The sequence below is a fragment of the Protopterus annectens genome, chromosome 11.part0, assembly GCF_019279795.1.
Source record: "Protopterus annectens isolate FY-2018-M chromosome 11.part0, PAN1.0, whole genome shotgun sequence".
Classification (NCBI taxonomy): domain Eukaryota; kingdom Metazoa; phylum Chordata; order Ceratodontiformes; family Protopteridae; genus Protopterus; species Protopterus annectens.
This window is the reverse complement of record NC_056745.1, coordinates 50,569,284-50,590,128: the sequence shown is the minus strand read 5'-3', so window position 1 is coordinate 50,590,128 and position 20,845 is coordinate 50,569,284. Positions and strand designations below refer to the sequence as shown.

Genomic DNA, 20,845 nt, shown 5'->3' with positions numbered 1-20,845 from the left:
ACCCTAAACCCTGGGTGGCTCACGGGAGAACATTCCTGAGATTAGTGGAACCAAAGGAAGCCCTATCCCTGGAGGCCCTGTCTACTTTGTAATGAGTAATAAAGGTATGAGGTTTGGCCCAGGTAGCCGCTGCACAAATGGTATCTATCGGTAAACGAGCCGCATGGGCTAGGGAAGTAGAAACAGCTCTAGCAGAATGAACTTTAGCTTTGTGCGGAATAGACTGATTGGAAGATGAATAAACAAAGTTTATGCAGTCCGAAAGCCATTTGGATAACGTGATTTTTGTTACTGCAAGTCCTTTCTTACTATCTGCATGAGAAACAAAAAGTTGATCCGATTTCCTGAATTCTTTTGTTCTGTCGAGGTAAAATCTCAGCTGTCTGCGCACGTCCAATTTGTGTAACATGTATTCCAATGTATTGTTATGGTGCCTGAAAAAAGTGGGAAGTTCTATGGACTGATTAAGATTAGATTCTGAGCAGACTTTTGGTAAAAAGGACGGATTAGTACGTAAGGTGACCCTGTCTGGGTGAAAGATCAGATACGGGGGTCTAATTGACAGTGCCTGCAGCTCTGAGACTCTGAGAGCTGAAGTGATTGCAACAAGAAACAGGGTTTTCCAGGAAAGATATTTAAGTGGGCATGATGAAGCTGGTTCAAAGGGTGATAACATGAGTTGGGATAGCATCAGATTTAAATTCCAAGGAAAAAACGGACTTTGAATGGGTGGTCGGAGATAAGTTCCCTTCAGGAAAGCTCTGCAAAGTCTGTGAGACATAATTGTAGCACCCCCCCCTCACCCACATGAAAATTAGATATGGCAGCCAGTTGTACCCTTATGGTGGATGTTGAAGCCCCCCGATGAAAAAGAGTAGATAGAAAATCTAGAACCTTATGAATAGAAGCAACCAAGGGATCTAAACCTTGTTTGGAAGCCCAACACACGAAACGTTTCCACTTGCTCTTGTACAATTTTCTAGTGGAGGTTTTGAGGGAAGAAATCAAAATATGTTATACTGCTGGAGACAAAAGATCTGACCTGGCTAAGCTGGGAAGTGGAGCAGCCATGCTGTCAATTTGAGGGACGAAAGAGAGGGGTGAAGAACTCCTGACGAGTGGGTCAGAAGGTCTGGCACTGGGTCCAGAGTCCAAGGTTCCTCTATTTGGTGAGCTTGGAGGAAGGGGAACCAGATTTGTCGAGGCGAGAATGGTGCTATCAAGATGATCATCCTTTCCAGACCTTTGGTTTTCTGCAGAAATTTCGAGATTAGTGGAACAGGAGGGAAGGCATACAGGAGACCCGGGGGCCAATCATGCACAAGTGCGCCCCTGGGGGCGCCCCCCAGAGGGGAAAGTAGAGCAAAATAGCTTCTGCATTTGGTATTCAAGGGGGATGCAAAAAGGTTGCAGTAAGGCTGGCCCCATCTGGGGAATATCCTCTCCGCTACTTGATTTTTGAGGGACCACTTGTGAGGCAACAGGATGGCTCTGCTCAATCTGTCCGCTATTACGTTGGATGTTCCCGGGATGTGCGTTGCTATGAGAAAGTGTCCGGTGGACACAGCCCATTGCCAGATTCTCAGGGCCTCTCTGCATAAGGGGTAAGACCTGGTTCCTCCTTGTTTGTTTATGTACCAGACCACTGACATGTTGCCTGTCTGAATTGCAACTGTTCCCAGAGGTAAGTAGTCGTGAAAGTGTTGCAATGCCAGGAACACTGCTCTCAACTCCAGGACATTGATGTGCAGATTGTACTCCATTTTCGACCACTCGCCTTGAACTGTTCTCCCCTTAAAAAGTCCCCCCCACCCTATCAGGGAAGCGTCTGTGGTCACTGTGGCTATGGGGGGGGGGGACGAATGGGCGGCCTATCATAAGCTTGTGGCTGTTCATCCACCATCGAAGATCCCGCTTGCAAGACTCCATGAGCAGGATGTTGTGTGACAACGGTAGTCATTGGTAAGACCACTGTGCGAAGAGTAGCCACTGGAGGATCCTCGTGCATTCTCCCTAGGGGGACCGCGATAAGGGTAGCTGCCATCATGCCTAAAATTTTCAAAACCTGTGCAGCGGGGACTCTCTTATTTTGTAGAAGAGTAGAAATCTGTTCCCTCAAGGCTGAAACTCTTGTTTGGGGAAGCCTGATCAGAGTTAAGGTAGTGTCCAATTCCGCTCCTATGAATGATATATGCTGTGAGGGCGACAAGGCAGATTTTTCGGAGTTCAGTGTTATGCCTAAATGGGAACAGAGATTGATTGTATAGTCCCTGACTTGCAATAGGTGATGCCTGGTGGTGGCGGTAAGGTGCCAGTCGTCTAAGTATTGAAACACCTGGAAACCTAGTCGTCTCAGGTGGGACGCCACTACTGCCATGCACTTGAACACCCTGGGGGCTGAGGTGAGGCCAAAGGGCAGAGCTCGAAACTGAAAACGACTGGCTCCCAGCTGGAAGCGCATGTGATCTCTGGATGGCCTGGCCATTTTTATGTGGTAGTACGCATCCTTGTGATCTATAGAGCACATCCAATCGTTTGTTTGAAGAAATGGAAGGATCGATTGCAGCGTGACCATCCGGAATTTTTCCTTCTTCACGAAGGTATTGAGTTTGCTGAGGTCCAGTATAGGCCTCCAGTCCCCTGTTTTCTTTGGAACTAAAAAGAACCTTGAGTAAGTTCCGGATCCTATTTGGTCCGCCGGGATTGGATGGATGACTCTTTTTTTCTAACCGCCTTTGTATTTCTATGGCTGCCTGATCCCGCAGAGTGGGTGGAACATCTGGGAATCTTTTTTGGGTGGGAGGATTGCTTAAGAGAGGGATGTTGTATCCTCTGGTTATTATGCTTTTTACCCAGGAATCTGAAGTGAGATTTAGCCAGGCCTCTGGGTATAAAACCAAGCGACCCCTGACTGCCTCCAGAGCAGGACAGCCGGAGCCTCCACTCAGTAGTGCTGGAAGGGCTTCCCAGGGGCGCTATCCCTGTCTCCCTGGTTCTGCGGACCCCCTCTACTGCTTGGGCGGTGTCTTCCATTCCTTCCCCCTCCTCTGCCTCTGGAGGGGGTTTCACTAGGTGTGAATTGGAAAGCTCCCAGAGTCTTCCGGAACCACATTTTTCCACCTCTTTGCCCTTTGGGGTATGGTCTAGAAGGGGTGGAAAAATGGACCACTATGGCAGACAGGGTCTTTCCTTTTTGCTCACACCTAATGAATGTCCCCTTCACTTTGGGCCCAAACAACGAGGAGCCATCAAAGGGGGCATTAATAAAGGAAGACTTGAAGGCTTCCGCAAAGGAGCATAGGCGCATCCAGGATTGTCTCCTCAAAGTGATCGCTGAAGCTGCAGCCCTACTCGATCCTTCGGATGCATACGAAATGAGCCGCATGGATGAGTTAACGATAGAGTTTAGGGTATTGAGCTGTGCTGTCACCTTGTCTGATACAGCAGAATCTGTGGTACCCTGTAGAGTATCTCCCAATTCCTTGAGGAGATCTCTCTGAAGACGGGTAAAATGAGTGAGGTGGTTCAGCGATCGCATGGAAAAAGTCGCTGAACTAAAAATGCGCTTCCCGTACCTGTCCATCATCCTAGAGTCTTTGTTAGGAGGATGAACAGAGGAAGATGCTTCAGACATTTCTTTCTTGGTGGCCGCCGCCACCACCATAGTATCAACTGGGACTCCCTTGGTGAGATACGCTTTATCCTGGGGTGCAGTGATGCACTTAATTGGGCCTCCGAGGGACTGGTTCCAAAGTGTCAGGGGACTCCCACGCCCTTCGAGCTATTAAATCCATTAGCTCATCGAAGGGCGGAGTTATCCAGAAGGCGGAAGGTTGAGCCCCAAAAGCCTTCAGCAACACCGACTCGTCCTCAGTGGGGGCAAGTGACTGCCAGTCACCCCTCTGTTTGAGAATTTCCAGGATGTCGGCAAACGAGACATCCTCTGAGGAGGACCGTGGGGACTCCTCTGACTCATTCAAGTCAGTGTCCGATGTCAATGATTCCTGTGGGGAATCAAGGTGCCTCCTCTTGCACAATCTCTTCCTCGGGACTTCATCAGAGGGGACATCTGGTGAAGCTTCTGAGGAGCAGGGTCACCCTCTGGGGCTGACTGAGGCTTTGGGTCTCTACGCTTGGTGGGGACCGGTGGTGCAGAGACAGAACGCGGACCTTTCGGGGAGGGAGAAGAGGAATCTAAATAAACCTGATTTTTGATATTAATTGATCGTCTTCATTGGACTATTAATCGTTGGTTTTTGGAAAGTTTTTGAATTTTGGTATCATCAGTACCCTTCATTGTCTTGCTCATCAGCTATTAACTTTGTTTTTACTAAATCTGTTTTTGCCTTGTACCACTGAGCATTCACTCCGCTGGGCTTTTTCTTTTGATTATTACTTCATTACCTTGTTGCAAAGCTGATCAGTAAGATGTACACAGCTTTTACACAGAGGCCTCCACTGATACAACAATATAACCCATATGGACAATCAAGTAACCAAAACATAAATAAATAGCATTTACTATCAAGTGACAGGCTGCAATAATAAGGCAAACAAAGTTGAAATGTGCCCTGTAACATTCAAAGGTAATTAGTGCAGCAAAGCAATAAAAATTCGTAAGCAGGTTAAGCTTGATAAACAAAATTACTGTATCACTCAACAAAACAAATACAGTACCAAACCACAAAAATCCTGGGCAACAATAAATAACATCCTACAGCCCAAATGAACCACCACTCCCGCACTCAATATAACAGGTACAGACCTGGACATAGCCTCTAGCTTTAATAACTATTTCACCTCCTCAAAACTCAAACTCTTAAACAACATCACTTTCCCCAACACCCCACAACCACCTCAAACCCAACTCAATACTGTACCTTTCACACTTAAGTCTGTTCTACCTCTACTATCCAAAAACTCCTAGACAAACTCAAACCAACCACCGTTGCAGCCAATAACCTTCCTGCTGAATAACTCCAAATTTCATCCACAGCTACAGCCTATCCCAATTCACTTCTAATAAAAAGATCCATCACTGAACACACCGTTCCACTCCTGTGGAAAACCTCATATATCATACCACTCCATAAAGGTGGCCCCTCCCTAGACCTTTCAAACTATCAACCAACTGCAATTCTCTCACCCCTCTCTAAGATCCTAGAAAGATGTATTCATCACCAGTTCCTCTCCTATCTCCTCACCAACAACCTTCTCTCCTCAACCCAAGACAGATTTTCGCCTGTCTAAGAGCACCACCACTGCCCAACTCAAATTCACTAATACTATAAACTCCCATAGGAATCTGGGTAAATTTGTCTCAGCTACCTTCCTAGATTTATCCAAGGCAATCGACACAGTCTCACATAATAAATTACTGTCTTGACTCTCTGACCTCAACCTTAACAACCCCACCCTCCTCTGGTTTAAAAGCTAATTAGATAACTGCCAACAATCCGTCAAATGGCATAACTCTCTATCCCCCTCACTCCCAACCTCCTTAGGATCAATCCTAGGACCCTTTCTTTTTAATATCTTCACAAACTAACTACACTCAGCTACCTCTAAAATCGACCTAGTCCAATATGCTGACGACACAACTCTCATATGCTCTGCACCCAACATCGAACTTCTCCAACAAAAAGCCCAAGAAGCCTTCTCTGAAATAGAGAATTGGCTTAACTCACAACTCATACTAAATCCCAAGAAAACACAACTAATGCTTTTCCACTCTGCTAAAACAAGCAGCCTTACCTTCTCTGTACTCTCCACCAGCAAAACCCAAATCACCCGTCACTGAGGCTAAACTCCTAGGAGTTACCACTGACCAGCAACTCAAATTCACAAAGCACATATCAACAACCATCACTAAAGTCCACAAAACCCAAATCACCCGTCACTGAGGTTAAACTCCTAGGAGTTACCACTGACCAGCAACTCAAATTCACAAAGCACATATCAACAACCATCACTAAAGTCCACAAAAAGCTAGGTACCCTCTATCACCGTAAAAGTTATCTAACCACTGAATCTCGAATTGCAAAAGCCAGGACCCACCTCCTATCTACTCTACTTTATGCATCGGCAGTTCTAACTAATCTTTACAAAACTGACCTTAATAAACTTTCCATCTGTTACAACAAAATTGCTAGATTCACTACCAATGCCAAATCACGATCCCACCACTGCCTTTCCCTACAAGCCTTGCACTGGCTTGAATTTCCGAACCTATTACGGTACCATCAGCTCAGCCTAGCTCATCTAATTCTGTACTATCCTGAGAAAACCCCCGACCTGGCTGGCATGCTGAACTTCTACAATTCAAATAGACAATTTCAGTCCTCCAAAAAAAGCCTTAATCTTAACCATCACATTCAAAAACAACTCCAGGGAATCACTATTTGCCCATGAAATAGCAAAAATATGGAACAACCTTCCCCCTGACCTCAGACTACAAAACTCCACACACTCCTTCAAAAGCCTACTTAAAACATACCTCTTCACCAACCATCTATGCAACTGTAATTGACCATCTGAAGCCTCGGCCACTTACTATTTCTACACAACACAAACAACACCATCTAATTATACCTATCCATGTGTGAGCAATAACCTATATATGAGTGTATGTACGTGTGTGTGTCTATCTATGTATGCATGTGTATGTATACACACACACACACACACACACACACACATATGTGTGTGTGTATACATACATATATATATGTATGTATGCATATGTGTATGCATGTATATGTATGTATACTCTTACATGTATATTTGCTTGAATGTATACATGGAAAACTTAAACATTTATATACTCTTATTCAATTGCGAAATATCATGCAATGGTCTACCAGGTTCTTATCTACTCTCACTGTATATTTTGCGCACTTGTAATTTCAACCAAAAGGGGAATATCCTCTTATTGTATACTAACGGCTGTAAAGTCTGCAATCTGTATGCTACTACTCTGTAATGTCTCTTTTGTAAATTTTTCTTCTCTCTGTAAACCTATGGAGTTTTTCTACCCAGGACTCCGCTGAAAATGGACACTTGTTGTCCAGTCGGACTATCCTGGCAAAAAAGAAGTTATGTACTCACCATAACGTTCCATGTTTGTAGTCCATCTCACCCTTCATTCTTACACATGGGTTCGGAGCCAATCCTCGGCTCCGACTCGGCCTAGTACAAAGCTCAAAGTCTTCTAGTTGGCTCGTGGCTAGGTAGGTATCCCATGGTGCACTAGTATAATCCCCAGATCTTGTTTGCTGCTAAACTATAGAAAAACAGAACAAAAACTATCCAGAAAGAACAATAATAAAAGGTCTCCACCTGTTATGAAAATTTTTTCTGTCTCCAGATCCTACCAGGACGGGGGTAGGAGGGTGGGTTCGTAAGAATGAAGGGTGAGATGGACTACAAACATGGAATGTTATGGGGAGTACATAACTTCTTTACATTCTGTAGTCCTATCTCGCCTTCATTCTTACACATGGGACAGCATCCCTAGCACCTTATTCTTGGATGGCTCATGGAAAAATACTCCTGAGTACTGTGGAACCAAAGCAGGCTCTAGCCCTAGAGGTCAAATCCAATTTGTAATGAGTAATAAAGGTGTGAGGGGTAGCTCAGGTTGCTGCTGCACAAATATTATCAATTAGAACCCTGGCTTGACAGGATGCATAAGTAGACTGGGATCTTGCAGAATGAGCCTTAATCTTGAATGGTAAAGGATTTCCATCAGAAGAGTAAATGTAGGATATACAACTGGAAATCCAATTCGAACGGGTCACTTTGGAAACTGGGAGTCGGAGAAGGATACAAACAATTGGTCTGACTTCCTGAATTCCTTGGTCCAGTGTAGATAGAACCTTAATTGTCTATGAACATCCAACTGATGAAATTTGTATTCTGCTGCTTTGGAATGATTAGGAAAGAACACTGGAAGCTCTATAGTTTGGTTCAAGTTATAATGAGAACACACCTTAGGGACAAAACAAGGACTTGTGCGAAGAGATACTCTATCTTTGTGGAAAATCAAATAAGGGGGCTTGATAGACAGTGCCTGTAACTCTGATACTCGTCTAGCAGATGTGATGGCCACCAGAAACAAAGTCTTCCAAGACAGAAAGTTCAACGAACAAGAATGAGCAGGTTCAAAGGGTGGAGATGTTAATTTGGACAGGACAAAGTTTAGATCCCATGAAGCTACCAGTTCCTGAAGGGGAGGTCTCAGCAAAGTAACACCTTTAAGGAAGGCTTTGCACAATCTGTGTGACATCAGATTAGACTCATGTTGGCCCAAATGAAAATTTGATATTGCTGCCAACTGAACCCTCATGGTGATGGCAGCAGAACCCTGGTGAAAAATTTCAGAAAAAATTCTAAAACCACTGGAATGGATGCAGTGTAAGGGTCAATATTCCTTTCCTCAGCCCAGAAAGAAAACCTTCTCCATTTGCTGGTGTATAACTTTCTAGTGGAGGGGTTGTGAGAACATGTGAGAATGTGGGTCACAGCAGGTGAAAAATCATGAAGCCTGACTAGGGATGGAACTGGAGCAGCCAAGCTGTCAAATTGAGGGTGTGAAGGCTGGGGTGAAGAGAGCCTGACATGTGCATCAAGAGATCTGGCACTGGGTCCAGAAGCCATGGATTGTCTAGTAGATGAGGCCCAAGAAAGGGGAACCAAACCTGACGAGGCCAGTAAGGAGTGATGAGAATCAATTTGCTTCCCAACAGTTTTGCTTTCTGAATCACCTTGGATATAAGAGGAAAGGGGGGAAAAGCATAAAGGAGACCCAGGGAGCAATCGTGAACAAGTGCATCTCTCTCTGACTCTCCAGGTGGAGGGATAAGGGGAAAGTAGCTGCTGCATTTGGAGTTGATCAGACTGATGAAAAGATCACAGCAAGGCTGTCCCCATTTGTGGAAAATCTGTTCTGCTATTTCCTGCTTCAGAGACCACTCATGAGGCATCAAGATTGCCTGGCTAAGTTTGTCGGCTATCACGTTGGTTGTCCCCAGGATGTGCATTGCCACTAGAAAGCGCTGTGAAGCTATTGCCCATTTCCAAAAACGAATAGCTTCTCAAGATCTGGTTCCGCCTTGTTTGTTGAGATACCATACTACTGACATGTTGTCTGATTGTAATGCTATCGTCCCAAGAGGAAGAAAGTCATGGAGTGCTTGCAATGTCAGAAGCACAGCCCTCATCTCCAGAACACAGATATGCAGGTGAGCCTCGTGATCTTGCCATGTGCCCTGGATAGTCCTGCCTAGATAATGCCCCCCACCCTATCTGTGAGGCACCCGTGGTCACAGTAGCAACGAGCTGACGAGGAAGGAATGGGGTGCCTGTTGTAAGTTGGTTGGGTTGGATCCACCAACGGAGGTCCTTTTTGCAGGACTCTGTTAAAATGATGTGGTGGGATAGAGGCAGTTGTTGAAAGGACCACTGGGACAACAGGAGCCACTGAAGAATCCGCATGTGCAATCTGGCAAGAGGGACTAGCAAAATGGTGGAGGCCATGGTCCCTAAGAATTTCAGCACTGTCTTTGCCTTTACTTTCTGGAGGGGGAGTAGACAAAGGACTTGTATGAGGTTCTGTGCTCTTTCTCCTGGAAGACGAGCTAACATGGCGACTGTGTCTATTTTTGCGCCTATAAAAGTCACTAATTGAGAGGACATTACGGCAAGCTTTTCCCAATTTATAGTAATCCCCAACTGGGCACAAAGTTGGATAGTGGAATCTCTGGTTTGAAGAAGTAGATGCCTGGTGGAGGCGGTCAGGAGCCAGTCATCCAGGTACAGAAACACTTGGAATCCTAGACGTCTCAGGTGAGCTGTCACTACTGCCATACACCTGGTGAACACCCTGGGGTCTGTGGTGAGACCAAAGGGCAGAGCATGCAACTGGTAGTGACTGGCTCCCAGCCTGAAGAGTAGATGGCTCCTTGATGCTCTGTCCATTTTTATGTGGTAGTACACATCTTGGAGGTCTGTTGAGCACATCCAAGTGTCTTTCCCTAATAGAGGGAGTATAGACTGCAGTGTCACCATCCGGAACTTGTCCTTCTTTATGGATTCATTTAATTTGCTAAGGTCTAAGATGGGTCTCCAGTCCCCTGTATGTTTTGGCACTAAAAAGAATCTGGAGCAAGTTCCGAAGCCTACTTGGTCTATGGGGACGGTTTGGATGACTATTTGCGAGCAACTTGTGCACTTCTACAGTTGCTTGATCCCTGTGATTGGGTGGAACATCCGGGATCCTCTTGGGAAAATGAAGTGGAAGAAAAAAGGGTATGGAATAACCTCTGGTGATAATACTTTGTACCCATTTGTCTCGGGTTATGCTTAGCCAGGCTTCTGGATACAAAGAAATGTGACCCCCTGACTGGCTCCAGAGAAGCACAGCCGGGCCCCACATCAGGAGCGCTGATGGGGTCAGCCTCGAAACGAATCACGGTCTCCCTGGTTTTGTGGTCCGCCCCTGCCTCTAGGGCGACATCTACCATTTGCTCCTCCTCCTCTGCCTCTGAAGGAGGAGTGACCCTGTGCATCCAGGAAAACCCTCTGGGACTTCTTGAACCACAACTTACCACCTCTCTGACCCTTGGGGTATGGTCTAGAGAGGATGGTAAAACATAATCCCATGGCAGACAGTGTTTTCAATTATTGCTTGCACCTGGTGAGTGTGTCTTTTACCTTGCATCCAAACAAGGAAGAACCGTCAAAGGGGGCATTGGTAAAGGTAGACTTGAACAGCTCCGCAAAATTACACAAGCTCATCCGGGAGTGCCTCCTACGGGAAACTCCTTAACCCGCTGCCCTGCTTGCTCCATTGGCTGCATAAAAAATCAGCCTCATGGAGGAGTTAACAATGGAATTCAAGGTGGACAACTGAGGAGACACCTTATCAGGGACTCCTTCATTAGATGTACCTTGTAGAGTCTCTCCCAACTCCTTAAGGAGATCTCTCTGAAGCCTTATAAAGTATGTTAGGTAGTTTAGTGATCTAAGAGTAAATGCCACCGACGAAAAGATACATTTCCCGTATCTATTTATCGTTCGAGACTCCTTGTTCGGCGGATGGACAGATGAAGTCTCTGCTAGTTCCTTCTTAGTGGCCACTGCTACCACCATGGCATCTACAGGCACACCCCTTGGACAAAAATTCCTTCTCCTTGGGGGCTGACAAAAATTTATTGGGTCTCCTGGGGACTGGATCTATGGCATCAGGAGTCTCCCACACCTTTCGACTAACAAGGTTTAGAAGTTCGTCGAAAGGTGGAGACACCCAAGAGGCTGAAGGTTGGGACCCAAAAGCCTTCAGGTACACTGACTCCTCATCAGAAGGGGCACTTCTGCTTAAGGATCTCCAAGATGTCTACGAAGGAGACATCATCAGAGGATGACTTAGGGGACCCTTCTGACTCTTCAAGGTTGGTGTCGGAGGTAAGAGACTCATCCTGGGAGTCTACATGCTGCCTCTTGCATGTCCTCTTCTGAGGGGGCTCCTCGGAAGGATATTCCAGGGAGGTCTCGGAAGAGTGGGGGCCAGCAGCCATAGACTCCTGAGGCTGCAGGTCTCTGCTGTCAATAGAGGGAGTAGGTGCTGAGACGGAGGTCGGTGCCCGAGGCGGAAGAGTGTCAGTACCCCTTGGTGAAGCTGATGAGCAAGACAAAACACTCTGCATCATCTCAAAGGCAGACCTCTTCGGCTCCGAGGAGACAGAGGAAGTCATCGGCTCCAGAGCCATCTGCTCTTAGATAGATGTAGGCTCCGAGCTCACCCTAGCCGACGGGCCAAGAGGGAGACTCGGAACCGAAGAGGTCCGGGGTCCAAGTGTCCCTGTCGGGGCCGACTGGAGAGCTTCAGCTCCTAGACACCCCAGACGGCACTGAAGGTGTCAGAGCAAAACTCGATTCAGAGACAGCCTCGGGGGGAGCTGGAACCGAGGGTTCCACAACCAGCTTTACCGAACACTCCAGCTCCGAAAACCCAGTGCAGCTCGGAGGAGGAACCACAGAAGGGGAAATGGATTCAAGCGGTCCCGTGATCAACTGGGTCGGAGCCAACAACATTTTTGGCAAGGCAGACAATTTCAGGAATCTCAGCACTACTTTCTCCACATCATCTTTTGATAGGTTCCTGGAAGACAGTGTGGGAGATCTGGACCTCTGTAAGATAGGGGACCTTAAAGTTGGGGAGACCGGCAATGAATCTCTGGACTGGCTCCGATGATTGCTATCAGTAGTCACCTCTGAAATGCATGGGGCCGACACTGGAGTCATAGTATCAACGACCTGGATCAGTTCCAAGATCAGTGCAGCCGAGGAGGGGGAAATCTTGTTTGGTTTTGAAAGTTTAGGAGGCGGTTCCAAAGCACCGGATGATGCCAGGGAATGCCTCTTGGAAGCCTTTTCTTTTTTTAGATGCATGAGATTTGAACGAAGAAGACAAACTGGCCAAGTCTTCCTCGAAAGAAGGCCTAAGGAGACCTTTTAATATTAGTTCTTCCATTCCTGTAAGACCCTGGCACTGAAAGAATGGCAAAACAAACAGGTTTCTTGCAGATGGATGGCTCTGAGTCAATACACACAGTTACTGTGGCCATTGGTAATAGACATTTTCTGAGAGCATTTTGCACATTTCTTAAACCCCAAGGGTTTATGATCTTTTGCCTCTTTAGATATGGTATGGAGATGCAGCAAAAAAGACACAACCCAAACACAATGAGGACTAGGTCCTCTAACTTAAACAGGCCTAGCCCTTACCGCACTAACAGTCACACCACCATGAGGCCTAGGTCCTGTAACTCAAACAGGCCTAGCCATGGCAGAGAAAAAGACAGAAAACTAGGTCCTCTAACTTAAAAGGACCTAGAAAGGAGAGACTAAGGGTTAGAAACTACCAAATATACTACACACACACACACACACACACACACACACACAAAGTATAAGCCATAAAATGTCCAACTGTCTGGAACTTTACTCAAATTCTACGCTGTAGGACAAAAAGGGTCGGAAATAACAAAGAACCCTTGTCAACTAAACAGCTAAATATCTGACTAAAAGCTAGGCGGAAAAAGTCTAATGCTAACTCACTAATGCTAATAAACACCGCACACTAATGAATACTGTACACGGAAAAGGTTAAATGAGCGCAAACGCACACCTTAACAGCAAGCACTAAATATATAAACTATTAAACTATTGAAATAGCAAACTCTCTACGGTAATAAGCACAGCAAACAAGAAAGAGCAAAAACGCCCGTTAAATAGAAAAAGAGTGGCACACAGGATACCAAAGAGAACAACAAGGCCAACGGTCAAACAGTTCTCAACAATAAGTATCTAAAGTGAAGAAAGAAAACACTTCAGCAAGAAGGCCATATAACTAGAAAAGTTAAACTGTAATATAATACAAATAGCAAAAAGTATTAAACTTGGCCACGGCCAAGAAGAAGCACATCTGAACTAGTCGACGTGGCATACGAGATCTGGGGATTATACTGATGCACCATGGGATGCCTACCTAGCCACGAGCCAACTAGAAGACTATGAGCTTTGTAATAGGCTGAGTAGGAGCCGAGGATCGGCTCTGAACCCATGTGTAAGAATAAAGGCGAGATAGGACTACAGAACATCAAATGTTAAATAATAATAATAAAAAATTAATATACCTAACAAAGACTTGGGCCTCCTTTTTATGAGTTACCCAATACTTGACTATTATCCACACAATACACACAGGGAAAACTCAGCCAAATGTCAGTGAGGGAAACCTTTTCAAAAGAACATTTTTCTGTGTTATGAATTTTACCTTCCATACTCTTTTGTGAGTGGCTATACATATTCCACACCAGTTAATCATTACAATCAACTTCAGGATGGTTGCAACTCTAGGTAAAGACCCCTTTGTCAGCATTTTGAGGTAATCTCCCACACTGCTGCTTACGGTGCATTGTCATTAAAGTGCCCCACTATTCCTGCAACTGATAATTATGAAAACAGTGTCAGGAATAATTATTGCCATTTCTAGTCTTATGAAATGTTACAACCAGTCTGAATCTATCAAGCATTATTTGACTGTAGAAGATTTAATCCAAAGCTTCTGTCTTTTAAAGACAGTACAGCTGTACAAGCAAAATTACCATAACAGTAGATGTTTGAATGATCACTACAGCAGTAGTGTAAGTTATATGGGTTATATTCTGCACAGGATATAAGTCGGCCAGCTTTCAAACCTTCAGGGCACCTTCAACATGCCCAAACCATAAACTCAAACTGAGCTTACTAAAAAGACAGATTTGAGCACCAAGCCCTTTAGAGCTTTCATGTCAACTGACAGAGGAAGACTAAGCTCTGAGAAGACAATGCTAGGAAAAGAAAAAACTGCATGTCTACAACCTGACATAAAAAAGAACACAAAATACAAGGGGGATGGAGTGAAAGAGTGGTTACTGTAGCAGTGATCATTACAACATCAACTGTTATGGTATGTTTAATTACACACTTGTACTATGTTCGTCATATTAATAACTGAAGCAGTAGCCTAAGCTATATGGGTAGATTACCATAGCTTACAATACTTGAGAGATGGAATTGTTCAGAAGCCCCTGGAGAGTGGTCCTGGCAAAGCCTGATCTTGACCTGGAAAGGAATCTAGTTTGTAGTGCTTGGTAAAAGTAAACACAAAGGACCAAGACACTGCTTCTACAATATTTCTAGAATCTAACCTTTCCAAAAAGCCTAAAATGAAACCAAGGCCTGGTAGAAAGAGCTTTGGACCCTGCCTGGAACTGTCCCTTCTTCTTACCTTTATGAAAAAAGGTACAACTGATCACATGTTTTAAAAGATTTTGTTCTATTAAGATAACACTTGATTTGTCTGTTGACATCCAAGGTATGAAGTACCTTTCTCCATAACTTTTGGAGTTTAGGAAAGAAAACCACGAGATGGACAAACTGGCTTAAAGTAAACTCAAATACCAAAAAGTAGAGTACACTTTGGTAATATGAGAGAGAGCTGTTTTTTTCCTTTTTTTTAAAGCAGGGTATGTGGGTGGATGTATGACAGACGGAGGTACTAATGAGTAAGTATTAACACAGTGAAGGTGAAGCATACTGGTGACATTCTGATATACGTTTATGGTGATGGGATACTGGAGTTACAGATGTAATGTAACAATATGTTTATAAGTATCGGTACAGCACACTTTGGTAATATGAGAGAGAGTTGTTTTTTTTTAAAGCAGGGTATGTGGGTGGATGTATGACAGAGGGAGGTACTAATGAGTAAGTATTAACACAGTGAAGGTGAAGCATACTGGTGACATTTTGATATACGTTTATGGTGATAGGATACTGGAGTTACAGATGTAATGTAGCAATATGTTTATAAGTATCGGACATAGAGTGGGTGGGGGGTATGAAGGTGGTTACACCTGATTCTGTCTGTAAGTCATTTAGTGTCAGCACAGTCCCATATCCACTAAATACTACCAGGTTATCAAGCAAACAAAGGGAAAGGAATTACAAAGGAATGCTGTCTTGCTAAACTTCCATGAGCAGCTAACATTAGTATATACTTATTGTTTGTTACTGTAAACAGAAGTGTTTCTGTTAATCTCCATGTCGTGTTTCTGTTAATCTCCATGTCTGACACGAGTGAATGTGTTCGACTTATTTGCTGATTCACTCTAGTTAGTGAAAAGAAAAAGTTAATGTCATTACATTTGCTTTAACATAGAAATACTTAGATAAAGCTTTTAACTGTATAATACTTACTGATGACCAGTCACCTGCATGCCACTGGCCACATGAACTAAAGCATGATGAAGACTCTTGAGGTCGAGGTAAATGTACACAGTACGACTCATCTGCAACTCCACCACTAGCATCTCTGCAGCTCACATAACGAGCACGAGTACCTTTCCCACAGCTCACAGAACACTGAAATGGAAAGATAAAAACAGTGCTTACAGTCTTTTGTTTTGCTCTTATACCAAATATTAATCCTAAGGGGGACGGGCAGATACACATTTGAGACTACTATATGGATCTCGGATATATACCACTCTTCCTTAATGGTAGAAGATTCAAGCACCACATACAGGGCAACCAACCATCATCTTGAAAAGGAAATCCCTTTTCCAATACACACCTACATGCACACCCATATACCCACACACACAATCACATACCACACACCCACACACAACAAACCCACACACACATCAGACTTACTGTATGGACATAATTACATTCAGCCTGACACCTGACACTGCATTCTAAGAGAAGAAACATCACATTTATATTTCCAATACACACCCACACACACATCAGACTTACTTTACGGATATAATTACATTTAGCCTGAATCCTGACAATGCATTCTAAGAGAAGACACACTACACTTAGACGAACATACTTCCTATAACACTAGGAAGGTTTGCTACTGCTTAGGTATCAACAATGATAGATAGCTTTTTAATAGCTTGAATTACATAAAGCAGAACATTCTAGTTAATTTTTTTGACTCAGATCCTCTTCCCAGTCAAAAACTCAAGACTGCCCTCAGACAATTATATTACATTTCAGGACACTTACAGGCAAACCTTAAAAAATCTAAATTATTTCACTGAATGGCAAATCTTAAAAAAATGTCAGAATTATTTATTTAACATTTTATTTCCTAATCCCATGTTTTACTATAAACTCATTTAATTATTAATTTCAATTTTATTACACTGTTAAAAAAAATTTTTTTTCAGAGGTTATGTGGGAGCAGTTGACTAAAAGTGATTCAGGACTACTGAACATAACTTTTTAGCAACCCACAGCCTTAAGACTCTCAACTGTGTTGCTATGCTGTTTTAAAAAAATAACAGCACTGCTCTTAGTCACAGAAAGCTCAGAAACAAACTGAATTGATAATACAGCAGTGAACCATGCAAAGACATAAAACTATTTTCATTCACTATTAAATAATGAAATACATACTAGGGCAGTCAAAGAGGTTAACTCGGGTGTATCTATAAATCCATAAATTTCTGCATGTGTATCTGTCAGCCTATTCCTTTCACTTGTGTGTCACAACCTACCAATCCTACCTATCTGTTAGTACTGCAAGATAACACAGTTGAAGTAAAAGATCATGTCTAAAGGCTAATAGTCTGGCAATTACATAACTAATTTACAATTACTTATCTATGCTAATCCAGCATAATTGGACTCAGAACCCAATGTGATACAAGTGCTTCCTGCCTGCCCATGAATATTCCTCCCACAAATGGCTCAGAACGTTTGTCTTCCACGTTTGGAAGCAATCTTTTAAACTTTATATTTTTGTTAAAGGTTGCAAAACACATTGTTTCACACCTTTAAATATGATCTTTAAGGTTCTACTATCAATGGTGTGTTACAGACTAGAATATGCACATTAGTAAATCTGAGTGCAGTCACTCAGTTAGTAAAAAAATACTAAATATCTGTATGAACTTTAAGACAATATAGGATTCTGTGTAACTTCCTCATTCATCAAATAATGGCAGACCTCAGCAATATGCATAAAGAATATCAAAAGCTTACCATACTTCAGGGAAAGAAAAGTGCAGTGCAGGCTGTGACATCAAGCTATTTTATGCTACTTTTAAACATACATGGCATTTGTGACGCCGCACCACTGTACCAGTAATCAAGGAGCCTCAATCCTCACCACTGGCAACAGTGGAGGATGTACATTGGGAGGATTACAAGATATACACACACTATTACAAAATGCAGCTCTCTGCATCAAATCCAATTTCCCTTAAGACCACAAAGAGACCATAGCCAGTTTGTGGCTGGTTTCTCCCTCTTTCTCCGCATCCCCAATAAGACTCCCCATTGGCACAGCTATAGAACTGAGATCTCAGCTGAGCGGCCAAGCCAAGACCTTCACCACCCTCTCTGTCCAAACAGTGCTTTGTGTCCCTGCCCAAGTAGCTGACATACATACTCTTTGAGGTTTGATTTACACACACACGCACACACACACACACACACACACACACACACACACACACACACACACACACACACACACACACATACCTGGGAAAGGCAGGCACAGGTTCACTAGCTATGTCCCCCTTTTGCCCAGACTATAAGATAGTTATCACTGCCACCAGCCAACTCCTCATCAGCTACTTTAAGGCCCTTAACAAAGGGTGTCCAATCTTACTGTGTAATGTCACTATTAATATAAATGGTAGTTTGACCAAGAGCAAGGCTATTAGGAGTGGCCCTCAGTGTCACCAAATACATATCCAAGTACTCCCAAAACTAATATCTCTACACAAATCAGCCACAATGAAAGGTTTAAAAATGTATTTAATAATAAATAATAATAGAATGAGACAATACTAAATATATACTCACAGTGACATCAGAGTTCAAAAGCACAGTAATATTTAAAACAACACTGCAGGACAGTCTCAAATAAAGAAAGAAAAATATGTAAACTAAGCTTCACTACATTCCTGACTGAATCTAGGAGAATTACTATATCATAGTTAACTTACTTAAGAGCAAGGCAGATACTGTTGTCAGGTCAAAGACAGAATACAGAATACTATGTCTCACTAAGAGACTCCTCAAATAAATATCTCAAATACTGCTGCTTGGGTAGCTTGCAGAATGACATCATTTCTTGTCATCTGACTCTAACCCAGGTGAAACCCCCACTGCTGGAAGCTAGGAATATTTAGCATCTACCCGTGAAAATACATAGACCACAGATCTTTGGCCGATATTGTAAGTCATAAAACAATTTACATTCCTCCACATTTAAAGACAATACACAAAGCTCCCTAGTACAGACAAAGTCTCCTGCTGCACTGAAACTGAAAGATAACATCTTTTTATGGCCTAGTCATAAAGTAATTTAATTTAAGTTATTTTTCTGAAGTTAACCTCCTGTATTCCAGTTTCCACTATTACAATACAACTGTGCATGTATATTTCTGCTCTATTCCAGTATGGCACACTGTGGTTACATTTTAAACAGCACTTTGCAAAAACCCTTTCAACACACACTTCTGTACCAGCAGTTTGATATACATATGACACACAGTTCTAATACATTTGTAATACAAGCATCTTATATTCATCAATGACGACATAATTATTTACAAACTTCCAGATAACTGTGCAAGCAGTACCTCCATTTGTCACACTTCTGTATAAATTATGTTGATATTCACAATCGGCATATAATTATTTACAAAATTCCAGACAGCTGTGCTGGCAGTATCCTCCTTTGTCACACACCCCCCCCCCCCCGAAGACTTAAGGTATTTCTTCATGTGACCCTTGAGAAATGTTGCTTGAGAGAGATTACCCTATCTGGGAATACATTATCCCCCATCCTGTCTTGAGATCCCAGCTGCCTTTGCACTGCTGACACCATTACAGTGTTGCACTGTCAAATCATATGCCTGCAACCCTAGGCTCCATCATAGTAACTTAGGATTTTGCTGGCTGGTTTAATGTAGCCATAGATCCCCTTCAGACTCCTCCTGTCGGTTTACTATCAAAATGTCATGGGTAAAAAAAAATCCCGTTCGGAACACTGACAAAAAAGCGAAACTAAAACTATGTAACAGATCACAATGTCAAATCTGCTGAACAAATTCAGCAGATTCGACATTATCAGTGAACAGATCAAGTGATGTCAGTATAGGAGCTCAGGTAACAAAACTCCTACACCTCACATCACGTTTTTGCAGGGGGCTGCACGCTGCACCCCCTGCTAACTATATATTCCAACTCTGAAATCACACTACAAGAAGAAAGTGATGAATTCCCCAAAATGCACTGTACTGCGATCTCTTTACAGTATTTCGAGTTGATATGAACTTACAAACAGAGAGATTCTGCAACACGGAAAATAGATCATTGTCAAAGGAAAAATAACTTCAAAATGATCAACACACGGCATGTTCAGGTTAAGGCACTTTAATCTTGCAGCAAGGAGACAAAAACATGTTAATACAGAGTTTGTCTAACTAAAATCAGGAAGTGAGACTATTTTTATACATTTCTTATAAGGTATTGCCTACTAAGCTGACGTAATAAATCACAAGTTCTTTCAATATTGTTTCTCAGCAGCTGTTTGTCCATGATTTTCTGCTGGCATATCAAGTTTACAAAAAAAACTTCCTAAGTAAAACAACATGGCCTTGACGACCACCGGTCAGATACAACTTTTACTATGCAATGTTACCATTCAGGGTACTATGGCTAATTCGAGCACAAAGCAAGTACAGATTACAGTTCATTTCTTCAAGCAGTCTTTTGTCTGATGTATCTCTTCTTTCCCGCAGCTGTGCATGTTCTCATAACACGAACAGGGCTGATTGTTCATATTCAATCACATTATAGAAAACAATATTGTTCTATTCATTCACTATTCATTCATTTTCCTGACCTAGCAAATAATCACCTGCTTCCCAGTACATTTCCAAAAGGCATAAACATGAATTTTGCTGTGCTAGCAAATACTAGGTCAGAGAGCATCTTGCAATTTCAGAAAGCATACTGCAGTTTGAAAAGCATCTTATAATCTCATACAAAATTAAGCTGTACATAAAATAGAATGAAATGTTAACCCTTTTAGCTTCTAATAAGCACTAAACATATACATTAATACATATTTTTCTAACATTTCCCCCCTGTTAATACTTTTTATTCTATTTTCAAAAGCATAAACAATTGCTTCTTCTCCTAACCTCTTTCCGTTCAGAATTTGCAGTTAAGAGTCATTCAGTTTAAAACTTATGAAAGT

At 42.9% G+C, this 20,845-nt stretch overlaps 1 protein-coding gene across 1 annotated transcript in view; it reads right to left on the bottom strand.

The window, feature by feature from the left end:
- ADAMTS20 (ADAM metallopeptidase with thrombospondin type 1 motif 20) overlaps nt 1–20,845 on the bottom strand; it is a 3,636,702-nt gene that overhangs the window by 1,461,253 nt on the left and 2,154,604 nt on the right. Inside the window, exon 25 of the mRNA XM_044087413.1 lies at nt 15,805–15,969. Within this exon, the coding sequence (XP_043943348.1) occupies nt 15,805–15,969 (165 nt within the window). The remainder of the gene's footprint in view (nt 1–15,804; nt 15,970–20,845) is intronic.